Below are 20,800 nucleotides of genomic sequence, written 5' to 3'. Positions count from 1 at the left end.
TGGAGCTGTGGAGCTGCCCCCCACAGAACAGGTAGTGGAGTAGGCCACTGTCAATCTCTGCCTCTGAGAGCTGGAGCAATTAATCCTGAGGCAGAAAAGAACTCTGCTGCAAACAGATGATCCCTTTGTTAAATGATACAAACAAGGAAGGTGATATTAAATTAAAGGGCTGGGATTTTATTTTGGTACCCAAGAGATGGGACCTTCCAAACCTGCTCAGGAGCTCAAAGTCTTGAAAAAGGCAGCTAGCTAGGTTGGAAAGCCTCATGCTGTATGAAACGGACTGATGAGATGAATAAATACGCTCAGTGTTGGCTGAGGCTGGCCTTTTGTCAAACATCGATGTTCGGTGAAAGCGAGGTGTGTCAAGAGCTCTTGGTGCAGGAGCAGCTCCTGGAGCCTGCCAGAGGAGGCAGACGGAAGAGCTAATCAACGCTTCCTGCCACCGAGAGCGAGGAGAGCCCACCACACGTGACAGGACCCGTCTGCAATTAACTGGAGGATGTATGCTCACAATAAGCCTTGACAGGCTGCTGAGATGGATTGCAGAGTATCAAGGACTTTGAGATAGCCTCATTTCTGTAAACAGTTTGTCCCAGGACACAGTGCCAATGGGAAGAGGTGTTGAGATCAGGGAGCAAACGTGAGGTTTGGTCAACTACAAGCAAACTCAACACAAGTAAAACACCAAGACCACAGACAAATCAGCCAAGCACACAACGCTCAGTGAAGAATAGTAATTTCCTTTCCCTTACTGAGCCCCCCCAGTACTGAACTTGGTGTTTAAGAATGTTTTTCCAGAGGTCCTACAGGACCCAGTGTTTCTTCCATGATCCTCAATTTCCAGATGGCCACAGACAGCAAACCCCAATTTTAAAACTCAGCGGAGGCAGAAATAGGAATTGAACCATCTTTTACAAGCTCACGGAGTCACAGTGACACACCAAAACACCAGCTACCAAGATGCTCCAGGACTGGACACAATGCAGGTTTGGTTTCCGTGCCTGTCTTCTCACCCTTTATGTCAATGTAGAAATAAAACTGATTTTAAAGGGAATAATTGGAATAGGTAGAAAAATACTTCAGATGCAAAAAATTGTTTTCCTTATATGAAAACAAATTAGTTACAGAATGTGGCAGAGGAAAGCAGGTTGTATTTACAATTCCACACAAAAGCACACAGTAGGTCAAATAAACTGCTCCACTGGCTTAGAAAGACAAGGCAGCTTGGCTGGCTTTCCTTGACTGATGCAGTGCAAAGATTTGACAGCCAACAGCAGGTTCAGAGCACCATGCAAACCAACAGGGAAGCGTAAGAAGTTGCAGCAGGGTGTTTATGTGACTGCCTGCCAGATAAAGAATTACAGGGACACAGAAAAAGGTTTTTTTTTCTGTGGTCTTCAAGGAAAAGAAGCCATTAACACCTTCCTTGGAGCCTCTCGGGCACAGCAGAGGGGAACCAAGTTTCTCCAAACAATTTTAAACTTGATATGTATTTATTCAAAAGTTCCCTTGCAGAAAAGGAGAGAAGAGAGGTCAAAAAAAAACACACCAAAAGTGGTAGAAAAAGAGGCATCTGAACACTGCAGCGCATGCTGCTGTTCAGCCTTCATAGGAGCTTAAGAACACTGTGCTACATTAAGATTCAGGCAGCACTGCCTGCTCTTAAAACGCTGCCAGTGTGATAGGACCCCATTACCTGCCTGTCTTTCAGGCATGAAGTAGCTCTTGCAAAACACTGTTGATGTTGGTACACAACAGCGTAAAGAACAAAAACATACGTCATGCCCTTGAACATCAACAAAAGCAGGGACATGGAGATTAGAGGTTGAGGTCTGTGGTGCCACCCACCCCCAGCAGAGACCAGGTGTCAGAGGAGTGAGACAGGAGGCTTCCAGGGGTACAACTGACAGGACCCCCAGGACAGCCCCTACTTCAGGGTACAATTATAGAATCTTACTTTACCCCTCCTTTCCCACATCATCTGTAGAACAACATCAAAGTATGCGCAGGAACAATTTTGCCATAGCATTTCTTTGCTTTCAAATAGGGATTTTGGTGCTAGATGTCACAGTCTTCAGTTCTTCTGGATGACAAAATGGAAGAGTTCTTACACAATTGTTCCAAGCAGCCTGCCTGTACACAGCAGCAGACTAAGGGCTGCTTGGAAGAAGAGGGTTTGTCAGCATTGCTGAACTAAATTTAAACAGTGATTAAAGGCAGGTCACAACTAACAGCTTCCAGTCCTTCATTTCTGTCTTTAAAACCACACGAGAGACTTGGCTGTTGGAAAACTGGCCAATCATGACTTTTTACAGTTGGACATGATAAAAAGTCTTCTGGCACTGAACATCCATCCTAACATTCCATGAAGTTAGGACAAAGTACACAGCCTGCTGGTTCCTAAAGTTAACGAATGGAAGATATGCCATCAGGACTAATCAGACCAGAACGAACAAAGGGTTTAGAAAGGAAGGAATAAAAGGTGAAAACTTGAGAGTTTTCCTCTCAAACAGCACTTGAACTCAATACAGAACGTGCTAACAACACTTGGTATGTTTCAGGTTGCTAGGTGTTACACGCTCATACACGTTCTTATCCTGCAACCTGCCACAAGTCTCCAGATGTTGTCAGACTCCACAGGGAACTACTATGCTGGTCAAACCAAGGCAGCCCTTGGTTAGACCAAACATCTCTACTTCTACCTCACCACCTCGACTGCTCCTGAGATCCCTGTGTTACGCGGCTAGGTATAGCATGAAGATCTCCATCCAAGCTTCTTCAGGAAAGCTATTATCTGCACCACCACGGCCTCAGTGATGGAAGGTCAGGAAGAAACCACCTAAACAGAAAGAAATGGAGGAAACTCAGGAGACGGCTGCCACACATGCAATATAGCTGGGGAAAATGATGTTATTCAAGAGCACCAATTCAAAAATTGAATAGTTATTTATTGTTCCAGAAGTACATTGCTCTTTTATACATATTTCATAAATGATACAGGATTTTACACATGTTCAGGTTTTATTTTTGTTGTGTTTCTTTTTTTAAAGAAGGACTTTTCTCCATGCTCCCTCCCTCATCCCAAACACACACCAAGGATTCAGCTACAGGATTGTGTTCATTTTTTTTCCCCCTTTAAACCATCACACAAACAGGGTAAAACAGATAAAAATAATCACACAATGTAATTAAATTGAAAGACAAAGGAAAAGGGGAAGGGAGAAAAAAACTAGAAACATGCACCCATTCAGTCCAACATGCCATTGAGTGAGAAGAGGCAGCAATCCCAGCTGTGTTTCCACATCTGCAAGGCACCTGGCATCTAGTAATACTAATTTGTTTTTCTTTTTGTTTTTAAACATGGTTCTTAAAAAAAAAACAGAAGCCTCTTTCCATGACACAGTGAGGAGTAGTAGTGAAACATCAAAAAAGCAGCCAGCTTTTCTGTGTATAAAGCTTAGTGCTCCATCCTGTCCCTGCAGTATTTATCAGCAGGATGCTAAAAAGAGACTGACCCGCTTTGAATGAAGAGGTGTTTTATCTGCTTAGAAATCAGCCAGCCTTGGCTAGAAGAGAGGGCAATGGGTTGACTTTCCTTCCTCTATTTCTTTTAGCTAAGAACTAAAGATGTCATTAGCCACTCCTAAGAAATTGTGACCTGTGGGTGCAAAGTTCGTTTAAAGCTACTTAAGCAGGGGAAAGTGCTAGAAAACTGAAGTAGTTCTGTGTCTTGCACTGTAAGAGCTCTGGGCTTTCGAAAAGCCTCTGGGCAAGGAAAATGCTCTGACCATATATGAAACCTTTCATCCTGTTACACAAACGGTCAAACATCAAGTTTAATTATTCCACATTCCAAAACTGTTCAGTTAAGCAGGAGTCCTGATTCTGAGACAGTTTCATAATCCTTTAAACCTTCATGATTTCATAGTCCAGGTGGCTATCAGATTTGGTGTAGGAAGAGGGGAATTGCCCTCTCAAGACTGAATATAAAACTCTCATGCAATGCTGCCATTGATTTCTAGAAGGAGCTCAAGGGCATCGGGACGCAAAGTTTATATAATTATGGAATAATCCAAAATATCAATTATCAAATGTCCAGAAGAGAATTTGTTCCTTCTCTCACGTGGCTACAATCAGTCTGTGCTACAAATAAGCAAAGGAGGAAGTCAGTGGAGCACACGGGGTGGGGCTGGGGAGGGGAAGCTCACGGTTTTCCAGTAGAAAGCAGTCTTGTAGTAACTTTATAAAAGAGACCAGGTCTGATCAGAAGTGTGCGCGTTAATGGCGGTGGAGTGCAAGTTCTGATCACCAGCCATAGCTCCAGGTGGCTTGGATTCTTTGTTCTTTTTATCCTTTTTTTTTGTTGTTGTTGTTGAGAGAGAAAGAGAGATCTGAATCAGGTAAAGGAAAATTTAAAAAGCTAAGCAGGCTGCTGTGTCTTATCAAGAGGCAGACCCTGCAGAGCTGGAAGAAGACGCCCCTACCCCAGCATTACATTCTTTTTCGTGAACCCCCCACAATCCTGTACTTGTACACAATTGCCATTCACACAGTTTTAAACATGACTATTTGCCAAGCCCTTTTCAGAACTAACATTCCACAATGCCCCCATCTTCAGATTTCAGAGATTTCCCCCTACAGTCCTTTGTCTTGATTAAGGTAAAAACCCTCCACCCCCATGCCACCTCCCCCAGCTTACACCTGCAATGCTTTAATTAAAAGGCAGAGCTATGAACAGGTTTTTCGCCGGGGTTCAGAGCTTCGTTGCTGATCAGTCCTTTCATCAATTTGCTGGATGGGCAGTGAAACCTGCAGCGGGTCTCGAGCCTCTTAAGGTCCAACTCTGCCTAAAAGTAAAAGATGCATTATAAAGAACAGGCTCCCGATACACCTTCCCCAACCCCATGCCACTTTCCAGAAGGGAAAATTTTTCTTTATTTCCTCATTCTTCCTGTCCAAAATTGAGGCATTCAAGGAACAAAACAGTCACAGGACTGGATTCGGGCAAACCATTCCCAACTCTTACTTGCTCTGTGCTTCTCTGAACTTGCTGACACGCAGCCACTTAAAGGATATGGTAGGAAGAGAACATGTTCCCATAAACTCAATGGAACTTTTTTAGAGGAGCTAGATTAACAGGAATGGTCAATACTAGAAGAAAGCACCACAGAAATAGCCACCCAAGGCAATCTGTATCAAGAGCATAAAAAAAATCAGAAGTCTTTCACACAGTCTTGGCTCTGAGCTCTCTCTACTCCTCACACAGCTCCTTCTCCAAGGCAGGGGGGGGGATAACACATCTTGCCTGTATATCCTACACTGTCATTTTCCAGAGCCTGGGAATAAACAGAGAATGATACAGTGAAAAAGAGAATGCAGTAGCCCTGCTTTTTCTGCTCATGCCTGCTTTTATCAGAAAGGCTCTCAAAATGAGGACAAATCTCTTCTCGACTCCTCTGTTGATCAGATCCCACACTAGGGACAGTCTGCCACAAGGGTCTTCCCCTATAATACAATAATCTGCCCCCATCAGCACTAACAATGCAGCTTTTTTGAACATGATTTGCCAGGTCTGCTACCCAGCGCACTGAAGTGCTATGTCAGGGAGGCATGAACTGAATGGATGCGAGTCTCCATTTCTCACTAAATCCATCTGGTGTGTAGGAGCTGAGAAGAAAGGAACTCTTGAATTAGGCTCCTCTGAGGCATGAAGTGCCTGAAGCAACTCAAGATTTGCTAGCAGGTTCTAAAAGGCCCTTACAGATAGGTACAGTCAACTGTTTCATGTTGATTTATACATCAGCAGTCATTCTATTCCTGGGCACATCAAAGCCAATTCAGTGATCGCGTTGGGGCTGTGACAAGAAAATGGGCTGAAAACTAAGAGATATCCATTCTTGTTGGAGGTGCATCTATTAATAGCAGATGAAGAACTAGCAGCAGTAATTTGCCTTATTCTGGAAAAACTCTCGTTACCTGAGCATTGCATCCTTGAGTTGATTGTATTTCTCTAGGTCAAATCTGGTCTTTTTGGGCTCCTTTATGGAAAAATAATAAGTACTGTCTGTCTCTGGCATCTGGATAAACATACTCCTAGAGAAAAAATAGGAGAGAAGGTCAGAATAAAGCAGTATACTATTAGCACAATACGCAGCAGATATTTGGAAGTTCAACCATAGCTAACACTGGTGTGTTTCAATGCTGTGTTGGTCACAAATCCAAACCACAGCCCAGGAGCTGCTATGAAGAAATTCCCATCCAACCAGACCCAGTGGTCAGCCGTTCGCTTCTCTACTAGTACATTACACCCCAATGCTAAGTTACCATCACCACGTTCCTGAACGCGTGCGCCTTTCTGCACAGAGGAGAACAAAAACTGACACTTCAGGATTGCAACACCAACAGTTCGTGAGGAGAAAGGGAGAAAAAACTAAGTACCAGAATAAGCCTTTGTCAAATGGCCCTTACTCTCCTTTCCTTAATTTTATAACAATTAAACAACATTAGTTGCTCATGAGTTCATCTCATAACCAACCTACCCAGACAAGAACAAGAGTCCAGTACCACAACTCTTGCCAGAAATATGCTGTTGCAAAAAGCCACAGACTTTTAGAAGACAGATAACTCAGAGCAGTTAACTCCAAGTCCCACACAGCCTCTACAAGCACTGGAAAATCACTCAGTCTCCATCTGGTACGCACAGAATAACTGGGCTGTCAGGTGAAGAAAAACTGCATTCAGAGTCAAGCCACTTTGAAACAACGAGATTTCTAGTGACAGAAAAGCATGCTAGTTTATACAGATGACTTGATTAAAACATCATGTCTGAGTCCAAACATTGGCAGAAATTACAACAGCACTTAGCAGAAAACAGTGTGACAGGGGACGTATCTCCTCAGCCCCTGAAACGACACAGCTAACAGAGCCCTGGGACCCTGTGCTGGAACACCCATGGCATCTATTCTGATGGTCTCGTGACAGCAGAGACCGAGCCCTTCCTCCTTCATTATTTAGGTGGGATTGTTTAGTTAGAATAGGAGTGGTAATACAAACCACATCACAGAAATCCCCACTGAGAGTCTGTCACAACTACAAGGACCCAGAGCAGCACAGCTCTTGCTTTGTGTGAAGAGTTTCTAACACAAGAGCTAGTCTACTTTTAAAAATACTGAAAAGCCAAATAAAGAGCCAATAGATCCATAACTGCACCAAGGAAAAAGCATACAAACAGATCTGCTTCATCTGGATAGGCGGCCAGGACACCCGAACAAAAGCATTTCAACACGATTCCTGAGCCTTTCCTATCTCTTAGAAAGGCCAAACACCTCACATCAGAGTTGTGTTTGTGTGCTTCCCTGGAACTCAGAAGGTACATCACACATTTGTGTATTTAGGCTGGTAAGTCATAACATTTAGAGACCCCCTGGAGCAAGTCAGTGTGTGTGTGCATGCAGAAACCATTTTGTGCTACTAAGTGAACTCGTATAGCTGAGGCAGTCAGTCACAGAGCATACAAATGTTTATGGTTAGACATCAGGAAATCAATAATGACCACCCCAGAAAACCCCCCATCAGCAGCCTGGAGAGTACAAATTATTGAGGCAGCATCTAAGTGCCAGCCGGCTAAAGAGGCAAGCAAAGCAACTTCTAGTAGGCGTGGATTTTGCTATTTTTCTAGGGAGTATAGCTCATATCAAGTCTTCTAGTAGAGTGTCAATGTCAGCACAAGAAGTCCTAACCTGGCGAGTCATTACGAAATAAGCGTACATTGCCATGGCACTACCATAGGTGATGAAATAGGTGACTGGTTCCATAATGTCCCAAGAATACTCCCACCAGGTGAGGCGGGCCAGAATCCCAAACTGAGTGGCCATGTAGGCCAGCCCTCCCCACAACACCAAGGTCGTCCTCTTCTCTGCTTTCCTGCTGAGCTCCAGCCTACCTGCAAAAAACAGAAGCACATGCCTTTTATTCTCAGAAAAATACATCGATAGGTAAGGTAAAAATAACACCTTGTATCTATATTTAATGTTAAGTTGGGACATGATCGAGTCTAGGTTATGCAGACAGCTCTAGACTTTCCATCAGTATCTTGCCATCATCCATATTTCACTCTGAGCATGCTTGGATACTTTGCAAAGCTGCTTATTCCTGTGTTCAGAAACATTCTGTTGTATTAGCCCCAGTCTCTATTAGCAGGTTCATTTCCATTTCACATAAAGCAAGGAAACAATATTTCTACAGACATCAGAAACAGATGTACTTTGGTATACACAGAGGCAACTTCTTCAGTGATCTCAAACATATTTGAAGCATGCCGGGGCTTAATTAAACATCGACATGACTTAAGACTGCATTTAGAGGATAAGTAAAATACAAACGAGAAGCTTCTCACTTTTTCTAGTGGTGCTAGTTGCTCCTTCAGTTCCTCTAGTCTCCCTATGAGCTCCTTCTCTTTGTTCAGCTGGTGCTCCTCAATGCACAAGGCGGTATACAACTGCTAACCAATGTCTTGACATCATTCAGCGTAGTTGCATTTTTCATGGCTCAAGAGCTCTAGGAAAGAAAAAGACTGCTTTATATGCATTTATCCCACAGGACTTCTTGCACACAATTCAGAAACTGCTATTACTCCACACAGGAAACATTGAAACAATCCTTCTAACACAAAAGCCTCTGGAAGAGTTCCAGCACTCTAAGATAATGCAACGTCTTTGAAAGAAAACCAGGCTTTATTATCAGATATTCCTAAGGTTTGATAAGAACGGAAGAAGAATGCATGCTAAGAGCTTGCCAGATACCAACAGCTACTTTGATCTGTAGTTAAATGCAAGACTCAGCGAAGACAAGTGAACACTAGTATGATCGATCACATCAGCTGCCAGGCCATCAGCAACTCTAGTCCTTGACTATGGCAGCCACTGATCTTAGGTCAGTGGCTCCAAGAATATGCAGTCTATAATTATTTTGAGTACTGATGCCAGGAATTGTTTCCCATACTCAGGGGGCAACTCTCTGAGGAGCTGCCTACAGGGCGATGAAATCCTCCCCTCCACATTTAAAGACAGGTAGTGACACAGCCACTGCCTGAAACAGCCCATAGCCCTGCGCTGCAGCACAAAAAGGATCCCTACGGGAAAGCAGCCTATAAAGGAGCTGTGACCACTGACATTGTATTACACAGCCCACATGGGAAAAAAGTAAGTATAAAGCAAAATAACTCAACATTAGGCAAATAAAAAAGTAGCATCCTTGGGCTTGTACCTTAGGTTACGAAGAACAAATTTATGAACAGAGATAACACAACCAACAGAAAATCTGCAGCAACCTGCCTTCTGGGAAGGTAGACTTGGCCTATAAGTCTTGAAAGAGCAGCAAACAAAAGAGCGATTGATGACAAGCAGATGACAAGCTAGGGACAGCTTAAGCTTTAACACTAGCAGCCAAGAGAAAGAAGTGACTCAGTGTCTGTGCCAAGGTATGCAGTAAGCAAACTGCACGCATCCCAGCTAAGCATCTTCTACTCCACTGTGAAAAAGCAGCCCATGTGACCCCTACTGAAGTGACTACAAGAGATAGTTAGTGCTTAAGTGTCTGGGCACACACATTTCAAAATACACAGCGTGATTTTGTAAAGAAGGAAAAGCAATAGCTAAAAGTTGAACAGAATTCATCTCAGTGCCTCCTTACAGGCACATCCATTTCAGTACAAGCTAACCATAGAAATCTCCTTGACAAATGAATCAGAGGCGGCAATTTCACATAACCTAGGCGATCCCAGAGCTCACCTGCCAGCAAAACACTGGTATAGCATATGAGCAAGCTAACCAAAGTCATGCCAACTCCTTGGCACAGACTTGGCTAGCTCCAACACTTTGAGAGCAGGCTGTATTGAATTGCCTTGCCCAGGACAGCAGTTTCTCCAGTGCAGAAACAGACACCACATTTGCATTCTCACTAAGTTGAGTTGAAAGTTAGAGTGGACACCAGCTAGGCCTGATACCAATGCCTGCTCTCAGGTGCTAACAGCTGGAAGAGATGCCTTTGTAAAATCCTCAAGGACTCCACTTCTCTGGCTTACAAAGTCTTAAGCATGTGAAAACACTGCGCTTAGGACACAGAGCAGCAGAGTGAGAGCGCAACTGTTCTTCTGCGCGTTCACATCTCAGTTAGATATCCCGTCTTAATGGAGAGTTTTCTCTTAAAGGGCTTTTAAGGAGAGAGGAGCAAACATCTCTATTAGAGGTCAGCCTAAGCCACAGACAGGAGAGAAGCAGCATCTCACCCAATGCTGCACTCCCAGATTTGAGTGGGAGGATGCTAAGGACAAGTGGCTGCACTCAGATCTCTCAGTCATCAGAAGTTGATTTTTACTTGCTATCTTTATGTTGTGAACAAGAACACTAGAATTGATTTTCATTTCCAACATTTTAAGTACCACACTTTGCAGAAACAAAAATCTTCACTGTCAAGTGGGATAACAGTTCTTCCAAATCAGATAAGTTTAATTCCCATTTTATATTCAAATACTCATAATGACTTAAAAAGGTTAAATTGCTTCTTGTACTTATTCATTTATTTCTCTTGTGAGGGATGCTGGCCCTGAAAAGAATGAATATTTGCTTTTCATCACTACTCTACGATTACTTGGAAATACCTAAGTAGGACTACAAGGGTTGGATTAGAAACTGGGAGCTTTCCTTCAGAGAAAAACTTAGCGTTCTTAAACAAGGTAGAAAAACATGCTGCAATTTAACAGGCAAGTGACTACTGAAATGCCTTTCTGACATCCACAAGAACCACGCTGGTTTACCTCTCTTTGGTGGTCTAACATGGTACGTGACATCATTAATGATCAGTTTGAAGTCATCCAGTAGAAGCAAATCTATGCCTGTGGAGGAGGCAACACGTGTGCCATCTGTAAGGCAAACACAACTCATTAGCAGAAGCAAAGAACCTAAATATGTCACAGCTAAGCAAGCTGTAATGCCATCCAGCTGTGGGACTTGCACATTTTACTGTAGACAATACTCTTTGTCAAGCCAGACCTACAGAGTGGGAGATCTTGCATGGCAAACACTAGCTAAGCTATGATGCATCTGCTTTTCTGTATTTGTGATGTTTTGGGTCATCTTGTAAAAGGCAGCTCGTTTCAACCCCACAGCATGAACATATTACCAAGTTCTGCAATACAATCCTCTTACGTGACCTTCACCTTTCCCCACTGGCATTAGAGATGATCAGACTTTCAAGGAAGTGGCTGCTTCAAAAGGACTCTCTTGTAAGACTTACCAATGTTTCAGAGCTTTGGTGACTAACAAATACATAATAATTGAACAAAACACAATGAAATAGGCCATTAAGTGAAATATGATGGAGTTCATAGCTAGGATATTTCCTTTGTACCACCTTTCACACCCACTTTCTAATTGATTATAAACTAGTTGGTAACCCTCATCTTCAGGCTACATAGTAGGAAACTCACTTAAAGTATAGATATTAGACCTAATGGAGGTAAACTGAAAACACGTCCGTGGCAAATTTAAGGCCTTCAGGCAAAACCACCGGCAACAGCTGTGTACATATTCATCAGTAGCTTGAGCACAGCCTTATGCTTTTTTCCACTTCTTTGTAACATCCTGTGCATTCTGAATGCGAACTTCATGTTACCAACCACCACCATTACAGCCTCAGGCAGCAGTCCCCCAGTATGCTGGTGTAAGTTCTCAGTGCTCCAGCACAGGCTACTACTACACTTCGTGTTTTGAAGTCATTCCTTACAAGCAGACAGGCAACAAAGATAACGTCCTTATTGTTAGGGAATCTTTGAGGCTGAAAGCTAAGCATTAAGAATGTTTTCCTCCTCTATCACTCTACAATCCAATTTCCTTGGCAAACCTGACCAAAGACAAATACTCCTACTCTAGAAGTGACATTTCTACTTTCTGGGGAACGTCTGAGAACTCACACCTTATCAAGCTTTTACTTAAAAAGGGAAAGGCTGGACAAAAATATCTGTCAAGCGAGTAAATCAATTACTTTGTAAACAACAGTACCTGCTGAGTAGATTGCAACCCGATCGATTCCTCGGTCCTCTGCTTGCAGCTGTTGTAAAAACACACCGACAGAGTCTGAGATAGGTTTAAGCGTGAACTGGCAACGTTCACGCCGAGATGGAAGATTCACAGAGATCACAGGTAACCCGTTTTGGTAAACTACCGTCACTTCTAAAAAAAAGAAAGATGAAAACAAAAATTACCCTTAAAAATGAACAGATCTTCTCATAATATTGTGTCTGTCCTACAGAGACAAAGCAAATACGGTTAGGAGATCAACATGAAGCAAACTTGAAATTTTTGGTTCATCTTCTATCACGAGATGTGTCCTTCATTGACAAAAACCTGAGAGACATCAGAAGCTTCTCTCCCATTAATTTGGCAGTGTCTATTAAGCTCTCAGTGCCACGTGGAAAAGTACAAAAAGAAGATAGTTCCTCTAAGCACAATGACTAGATTTTGAGAACCAGAAAATTTTTGGACGAGGGAAGACCGGAACTACACAATTTAGCAGGATTTACGGCCCAGAAGACAAAGGCAGATTGCGTATATTAGGAAACATCAAGTAAGGACCTACTTCAGACCTAAACAAAAATAAAATGGCTTGGTTTCCTGCTTTGTCCTGAGGCAACAAATATTTAAGAGAGCAGTCAGGAATATTAGGTGGTGGTAGAAACAGCACTCTGAGTTTAAGCTTCAAGGTCATTTCATCTAAAATTCATGGGATCAATACACTTCCTACTTCAGAAGACGGACATTACTTCTTAGGTGTATATAAAACGACATTTTCCATTTCTTTAGTGCTGTCAGGAGCTTTTTCAAAAGAGTTCTTAAGGACTTCATTGCACCTTTCTAAAATTGTGGTGACCTGTATGAACTGTAAGCTAGTTATTATTTTACTGCCAGCAAGACAGCCCACTCTGCGTGCTTCAGGATAGCCATACATAGAAAAGAAAAGTTCCAAGTTCAAACTCCCTAAACCCTCCACTGAGTCACAAACAGTCCAAACCTCCCCAAATGCAGTAGTTGCTAAGATATAGCAGCACACCTAAAAATGATTCACTTGGGATTGTTGCATATTTTTCTTATGTAAAGACGTACTGTTTTTTGTTGCAGAGAGCATTTGCCATGTCTCAAGGATTATGCAGTCGCACCCACCCACACTGCACCTGGCTTAGTGCTTGCACCTATTGTAGCTACGGCCAGCTACACAAACCATACCATCCAAACTCATCCAGCTCCTGTGCTGACATTCCAAGCTGATTCGATTCAAGCAGCTAACGAAGTTACAAAGTAGAGGCAAATAAACACGTTTTATCTACCAAAAGCAGCTATTCCCAGCATCCTGCTGTTCAGAAAGTTGTGCAGCCACAGCCTTTGTAACTCCCTGTTCAGGTCAATTGCTGCCAGATGATGAACTCTTATATAGCAAGATCATTCGCACACCAGGACATGTCCTGGGGCAACGTGCCTTTCTGGGAAGGGAGGCTGCTGGATGTTGAGAAAGGCTGCACAAGTGCCGCACACTTTTACAAGGAAGAGCAGCTCTCTCAGGCTTTGAGCTTATTGTCACATGCCTTCATAAACTGAATAAAGCATATAAAGCCTTCTTCCCTCTTCCAGGGGACTGCTATCCAGTGCTGACAGAGATGTCCTCATGTCATCCTGAAAGAGTAGGTAGAGGTGACCAGATATGGACATCTAAAATAGATGAAGAATCTCAGTAGGCCCCAGTACTTGGAAACCGCTAAGTGTCTATTCTCAAGATTCAGTCACACCTGACAGAATTTCAGTAGCTTTATTGTTTCACTGCTTAAAACTAAGTCAGATATTTACTGGAAAAAATAAAGCAAGCTGCCAGTTTATTTGGACAGTTAGACAAAATTTCAAGCTCCACATCAGCAGCTGTTGTGACACGAGCTATCAGATTTTGCAGTCATGCGCTCCAGCACTTGAGCAAGGGGCTGGTAAGAAATGTAAGAGCATTAACTACACTTGTGATTTTTCCACGTAAGATAGCAGGCTCAAAAGGAATGATCAACACGTTTAGAAGCTTAAAACAGCCAACAAAGTACTGAATTCATTGATTCTGTGAGCAGCACGTACAACATTAACGTATGTACTGCTTATATAACCACAAGACTGCTGCAGAGAGCTCAACTGACATGAAAAACATTATTTAAAACACCACTTGACCATATAGTGAGCAAGTTCATTGTAGAAGGGAACAGATAAGAGTGCTTGCACCAATTCCTTTCTGTTTCTCCTGAGAGAAGAACCCAGCTCCAGGACTGTCTGCTGCGAGGGAAGTACATGCAGCTCCAGCTTGGTCATGTTTTACCCTGCACAGACCAGCTGGAGACTGCAGCAACAAATGCAGTGGGTCACTGTGTGTCACCAGCACCAGAAGTGTGCACAAATCCAGCTGAGGCGAAGCATCAGAGACCCAACTGTTTCTTCAGAGGACAGACTCCCTAAGTCTGGAATCACAGCTGTTTTACATTTTCCCTGCAAAAAGCTTGTAGAAGTCATTCCCACCAGTGAATTATGCTAGAGAAAGTCTATAATTCCAGTTTGATCCTCGCATTGCCTCCCACACAAGTTATGTCTGGTCAGATTTTTACTGCATTGAAGGGGGAAGAGCTCCAAGGCAAACCAAAAACCCAACAAAACAAGGGGCTTGTCAATAACACAGACCTAGCAAACTGCAACAGACAGCCGCTGTAAAAGTTATTAACAAGCAATAAAGCTGTCTGCCTTCTCTTCGGCTCTGACAGCCCTATGGATGGCCTGCAAGAGGAAAACTCCAACTATTTGGACAAAGCATCTTGGCATTTCACTAATTATAGAGGTAAGATTTTAGCTAGTCATCTCTGATCAAGTTTTAAGCCAGTATTTAGGTGCATGGGACAAATAAAATAGGTAATTGATACCAGCACTTGCAGACACCTACTAGCCGGCCAAGAATGCTGAAATAAGACCATGGAGGATTTTAAAAGCTTTACATGCTGTATTAAGCATGAGCTCTCTTTGAGGCATGAATTCCATCCATACACCACAAAGTTTTGAACCAGCTGTATGTGCAGAGGTCTTCAGTACTTTTTTTCTTTTAAAAAAAAGATGTCAAGAACAACTTGAGCAACACATTAAGAAAAAAGCTACAATAAAAAAGGGGTGGTCAGAGAGATCAGCATTGAACATCTACTGCTGGTAAATGCAAAGTTACTGGAAAAAATAAGAGAAACACTCAAGCATAACATAAGAAGGGGTAAATCAAATCAGGCAAGTATCTACACACTTAAATTATCTTCTCAACCGTATGTTTGTTCTCTACACTTCTATTTAAACCTTCCAGTTCTTATTTTGAGGTCTCCATAGCAGTGCTGTTCCCTTTGTGTTTGCACACAGTCACTCTCCTGGCAGGGAGAGCAGTTGTGGCTGAGCCCTTCACTTTGTTAGCTTTCAGGCTTTGTTAACAAGCCTTAATGAGAAGAGGATCCTCCAACTGCTGGTGTCAGTCAGCATAAGCATGTCAGCCTCTGTGCTCAGCATACAGATGTTAAGCAGGCAGGCATCTCAAAGCTGTTTGTTTCCCTCTTTGCTCACGGAGATTTTTAAAGTTCCACTTACCTCAGCAGCGTGTTCTTTTGCTTTATGTTATGACCTTATCACAAAAAGCTTAATGCTTGAGCTGTCCCAGAATTTAAATAAAGGAACAAAACACTGCCTTGGTTTCACAACTCACTCACAGCAGCAAACGCAATGCTTTCAACCATTTGAGTGGCTGGTATGAACTGTGTTTCATCACATTAAAAAGTTAACAAGACATGCAGTATCCTGAAAGGTAGGCATCACACAGAGCTCACAGCTACATCAGGAGGAAACCTGGCAAAAATTTTGGACAGTTGCATGCAATGACATCCCTTCTCCAGAAAGCCTGTCCAGTTTTGTAAGAACAGTTATTAGAAAAGTTGACTGTTTCCTTGATTCTTCTTGATTGACTTTGTTGTCACTTCCTCAGTTCGAAAGTGAATTACCTTCCAGCCAGCAAAGCCTCAACCAGAAAAGGGGTCAAGGAACATGACTCAAGCTGAACACAAGCCAAAAGTTTCTCTGTGTCACTCACCATCAGAGGGCACTACCGTACTGCAATAGACCACTCTTACACTCTGCCAAGGAGAAAGCCTCTGATGCACCTAGAAAATACAAGCACAGCAAAAGGACAAACGTTCAGTCACGCTATCCGGCAGAATCGCACCCCACTGCCACCTCCTGTCCCCTCTCCCGCCATCCCCTGCCCTGATGCCCGGGCATTTCCTCCGACAAACCGGAGACCTGGCGAGAACAGCCCCATCCTGCCATCTGCCGCCCGGCAGGGCTCTGCCCCTCAGCCAAGCTCACCCTACACATCTCTCAGCATATTTAGTTTCAAGTGAGAACGTGCAAGGGAACAGCTGGGGTTTTGTTCCCCTTAACATAAAAAAAAAAAGCCACAGTAAGCTAGTTTTTAGAAATTCAATTCAGACTACCATGCAGACATGGAAAGGAGAAATCCCACAAACATCAGTTCTCAAAAGTTAAGATCCAGCATACCATTGGGAAGGTTTAGGGAGTTCTGGATTACGAGGTTCATTCTCTTAGGTTGTTTTCTCTGCTGAATTATATTATTTCCTCCCTTACAGAGATGGAAGCCAAACTAAGATACAAGTAGTAAACGTGCCTGTTCATAGATAGGACAAATTGTCCAAGACAGAAACAAAAACTGCGATACCAAGCTATAAAAAGAATAAGCCTAATAAGAGAGGGAAGCGCGTGAATGGTTCATATGTTCTTCAACCTTGGCAAGGGACTAATTTGTTCATGAAAGCCTGATTGTAGCCTGTCTTCTAGGATAAGTTAGTTTGTATTAGTTATACACTAACAGACCACTCTCCCCCCCCCCAGTAAAATTACAATTCTGGCAAAGAGAAGCTCCATTTTTACCAAAACAGTAAGGCATAACATCAGCTCCCCTCTGCCTCAGAGGCATATATTCAAGTGACTGCCACCCAGATTTTTCATCAGCTATGGTCCAACACAGGCATTCCTGGGGATTTTTGTTCGCTGTTTTAAACTACAGCTGCCAAGCCTGCATTCCTATAAAGGTATCCCACAGGTAGGGCTTGCTTTAAGTAAATTTCTAATGGAAGCTTGGAAACAAAGCCCTGAAATAATCAAAGGCTGTTGATTATTTCTCTGCCAAACTGTCCAGATTTCCACATTTTGCAAGGTTGCTTTCAATAACCTACTTAAAGAAGCTTTCTCTGCTACTTTTCTTCTGGAGCCTGCTATGTAAATCGAGGACAGCTTCAGCTGCATTAGTCTCGAAAGCAGGACCTATGCCCAGACAGTCGGGGCATTGACAGCTCTGGGAATTCACTCTAGCTCACGTTGTATTGACACTCCATTTTTCCCAGTCTTGACAATGAAAATCATTGAAGTCATTTTCAATTTTGCTTGTTGCTGCAACTGCATTTTCAGCTTCTGACAATGGAGTCAGGGAACTAACAGCAAAGAGGAACTCTGCGTTCAACAGCTGTAACAGAAGTCAGCAGCAGCACAGTTTGGAACGGGTAAAGTTAAAAAAAAACACACTACATTGGTAACCAAAAGGGCAAATTTGCCTTTTGACATTTGAAAATAGCAAGTCTTCTGGACCGATAAGCACCCCTGTGCTACTGCTGAGCAACCAGGAATCCACCCCACCTGAAGAAAAAAATTTTTTAATGAAAAAAGAAAAGCAAACCACACAGGTACAGCCACACATTTTGGACAAATCAAGCCCCCCAGCCTTGGCATCGCTACTACATCATGGAAAAGTCAGAAGCTGCATGCCACGTACAAGCCAGTTTTGAGCTTCTATTAGAGTTTTACTGGATGAGGGAAAACCTCCATAAGAACACAAAAAAAATCCCCAAACACCTGACCAGTTCCTATTTCAAACCACCAACCTGAATTGTAATCCTTCTGAAAACACTATACTATCTGGTGTGATACTAAGCATGCAGAATTTATACAGTGAGACAGAACCATCTGTGAGAGCACTTTCACAACACACTGGTTTTGTATTTATTTCACTCTATCCCATGGCAGAGCTGTGCTTCTCACAGCTTTACTCTTCCCTTTTATATGGCATTAATCATCTATTTTTGAAATACTGCACACCAGGAGCCTGCCTTCCTACCAGATTTGCACAGCAGCCCAGAAGTTTTAGTAGCTGTTTTCAGAAAAATCCTACAACCCACTAAACCCAGGCTTATCTCACCACAAAACAGCTATATAACTGAAAGATTTTATCAGCTAGCATCTGTAATGACTTTACCTTAAGGCCATGAACATTTAACAGGTACAAGCCAGCTCCAAAAAGCTCCTTGCCTTTACATAACACAGGCAAAACAGGTTGAAAAACAGAGCATGTTAGATGACTACTAAAAAGTTGAGGTGTCCTCAGATGCAGCCTCTTTGACAATTTTTTCACCCCCCGAAGGTGTGCCCCAACTCTACGTTTCGCTAACCACACAGCAGTACACCACTGCTGCATTTTATAGAAAGAGACATTGGTTAAACCTATCATATCTGTCACTGCTGCAGTTCTGAACTGCGCCTTGCAATGCTGCTGTCAGAAACCTCTAATCTAGGAAAGCAGTCTCTACTGGTTAGAGGGAAAAAGAGGAACAAATGAACTCCATGTCAGCACAGACCCAAACGTCATCTCCTGCCATCCAAGGTTAGTGAGAGCTTGAGGAACCATCAATCAGTTTTATTCTTGAAGGGTGACTATTGTTTTAGAATTAAGATGGGAGAAATGCCTCAACCCTTTATCCTACACATCTACAATTCAACAGCTTTATGCAGAATTGCGACAGAAGGCTGAAGTTTGGGACTGAAGCAGTGCAGGGTGGAGGAGAGGAACTTGTTTCAAGCTTCACTGACCGGATCTCATGACAATTTGTCTGCAGTCAACAGCTCACTGCTTCAAAGAAATGTAGAATAACTACACCAGGGTTTCAGCTGCGAATTCCAAAGTGATATGTGGAGTATGAAAAGCACCAAATCCCAAAACACTGACATGAGGAGCTTTAAGCACCAGCATGACTTGGTGAGTCTGAAGACAACACAAGCAGGAATTCACTTCTCACAACCACTGAATCCTTCGTTTCCTGTCTCACTGGTGCTAAGATACACCTTAAGACTCAGGGTTGCACAACAGAATGATTAAGGGAGCAAGAGTGGAAAAAAAAATCCCAGTCCTCTGTCTAAAATAGCATTTTCTCCAGCCTTGTCAAGGTCTATATCGGACAATCCAAATGTCAGATACCAGCATCTCTAGAGGTCCTGGCATAGCTATCTCAAATCTATGCTGGTGACGAAGTTAATCAAAGCTGTAATAGAAGAAGTCTTGTAGCTACCAGCAAGTGCTCTCTGACAGGAAAAGAGGGAGCAATCTGACAGAACTCACGTTCTACATTTTGTGTAATTACCAAATGACAGACTACCAAGTCTCCAAAGTCTGATTAAAAAGAGTTGTCCAGGAAATAAAAGAAAGCATTTAAAAGGTGAATCTCCATCTGAAACACAAGTAAGACATGCTACTAGGTCATTACCTGGAGTGCAATTAACCATCACAATGCAGAGCTTTTGTGAAATGCCAAGTATATTCTCTGCAAAAAAAATATTCACCCATGCTAAGACATTTTACAAGATACATTTGCAGCCGCCAGCCGCAACATTAGTCTCTGAAGGGCCTGCTTGAACTGAGGCTGCCCTAAGCCAGCCATGAAGCAGCTCACCTTTTCCAGGGGGCAACAGCTATTTCCTCTAGCCCCGCTTTCACAGCATGAAAAAAAAAAACACATCTTTTCAGGCTCTAACAGCAGTTATCGTAAAACCTCCTGGCCTGTATCTCAGTGACAAGAATTGCCGCAGCTTCCCCGAGCAATCACAGTAAGCCAAGCCACTCGCCTCAAAAGCGCCGAAGAGCTCCTTTTATCAATCTTACTTCAGGGCTCCAACTAGTTCTGCTCCTATACTCAGCCTGTTACATTTTTATCGCTCTCCAACAGTGCTTTCATCGTTAGTCATCAGGTCCTGCCCTCCCACCTTGCTCCCCCTCACACTGGGTACTTGCAAAGCGGAGGAAATGGAGTAAAATGGCGTTCTGACCAGAAATCTCTCATCCATCTTCCATGACATGTAGCTTACCAAGGGCTCGCAGGGCTGTTCCTCACACTTTTCCTGCCTCATTCCTCTTTTTCCAACATCTTTGCACATTTTCCTTATTTCCTCAGGGGTGCCAAGGGGCTCTGCTGTGCCCTGTGGCGGGGCTGCTGGAACCTTCTGGAATGTTCTGGAACCAGCCAGGGCAGCCCCACTTCTCCTCACAGAAACCCCACTGGACCCTCGCGGAACATTCTGGAACCAGCTGGGACAGCCCTGGTCTCCCCTCAGGGACCCCTGCTGGAACCTTCCAGAAGGTTCTGGAACCAACCCTGACCTCCTCTCAGAGACACCTCGGCCCCACTGCCAGCACCCAGGCACAGGCACCCAACACAGCAGCTACTGAAGCAAAGCTTGCAAGGGAGCCAGCCCCTCATGTATGCAGGACTCTGGGCACAGACAAGACCATTGTGGGCTCTCTGCTCCATTTTGCCCTCAGCACTCACTGTTGACACCACAAATACTTATCCCTCTCATTGGCTCTA

The 20,800-nt window shown here is 43.3% G+C and overlaps 2 protein-coding genes across 2 annotated transcripts in view; both read right to left on the bottom strand.

The window, feature by feature from the left end:
- Positions 1–2,930: 2,930 nt before the first annotated feature.
- On the bottom strand, positions 2,931–8,109 carry LOC121073241 (calcium uniporter protein, mitochondrial-like). Its single transcript, XM_040564012.1, is given in 7 exon segments — positions 2,931–4,784; positions 4,787–4,828; positions 4,831–4,850; positions 5,980–6,035; positions 6,037–6,096; positions 7,743–7,945; positions 8,082–8,109. Coding segments are annotated over 7 exon segments (462 nt in total). The 3' UTR covers positions 2,931–4,731.
- Positions 8,110–8,148: 39 nt separating this feature from the next.
- LOC121073240 (calcium uniporter protein, mitochondrial-like) overlaps positions 8,149–20,800 on the bottom strand; it is a 71,212-nt gene continuing 58,560 nt past the window's right edge. The window contains 7 exon segments of the mRNA XM_040564011.1: positions 8,149–8,154; positions 8,381–8,505; positions 8,508–8,541; positions 8,543–8,559; positions 10,817–10,921; positions 12,060–12,230; positions 16,186–16,255. Coding sequence (XP_040419945.1) covers positions 8,149–8,154; positions 8,381–8,505; positions 8,508–8,541; positions 8,543–8,559; positions 10,817–10,921; positions 12,060–12,230; positions 16,186–16,255 — 528 coding nt within the window.

This window comes from Cygnus olor, chromosome 7 (assembly GCF_009769625.2).
Source record: "Cygnus olor isolate bCygOlo1 chromosome 7, bCygOlo1.pri.v2, whole genome shotgun sequence".
Lineage (NCBI taxonomy): Eukaryota > Metazoa > Chordata > Aves > Anseriformes > Anatidae > Cygnus > Cygnus olor.
This window is presented reverse-complemented; position numbering and strand designations above follow the sequence as displayed.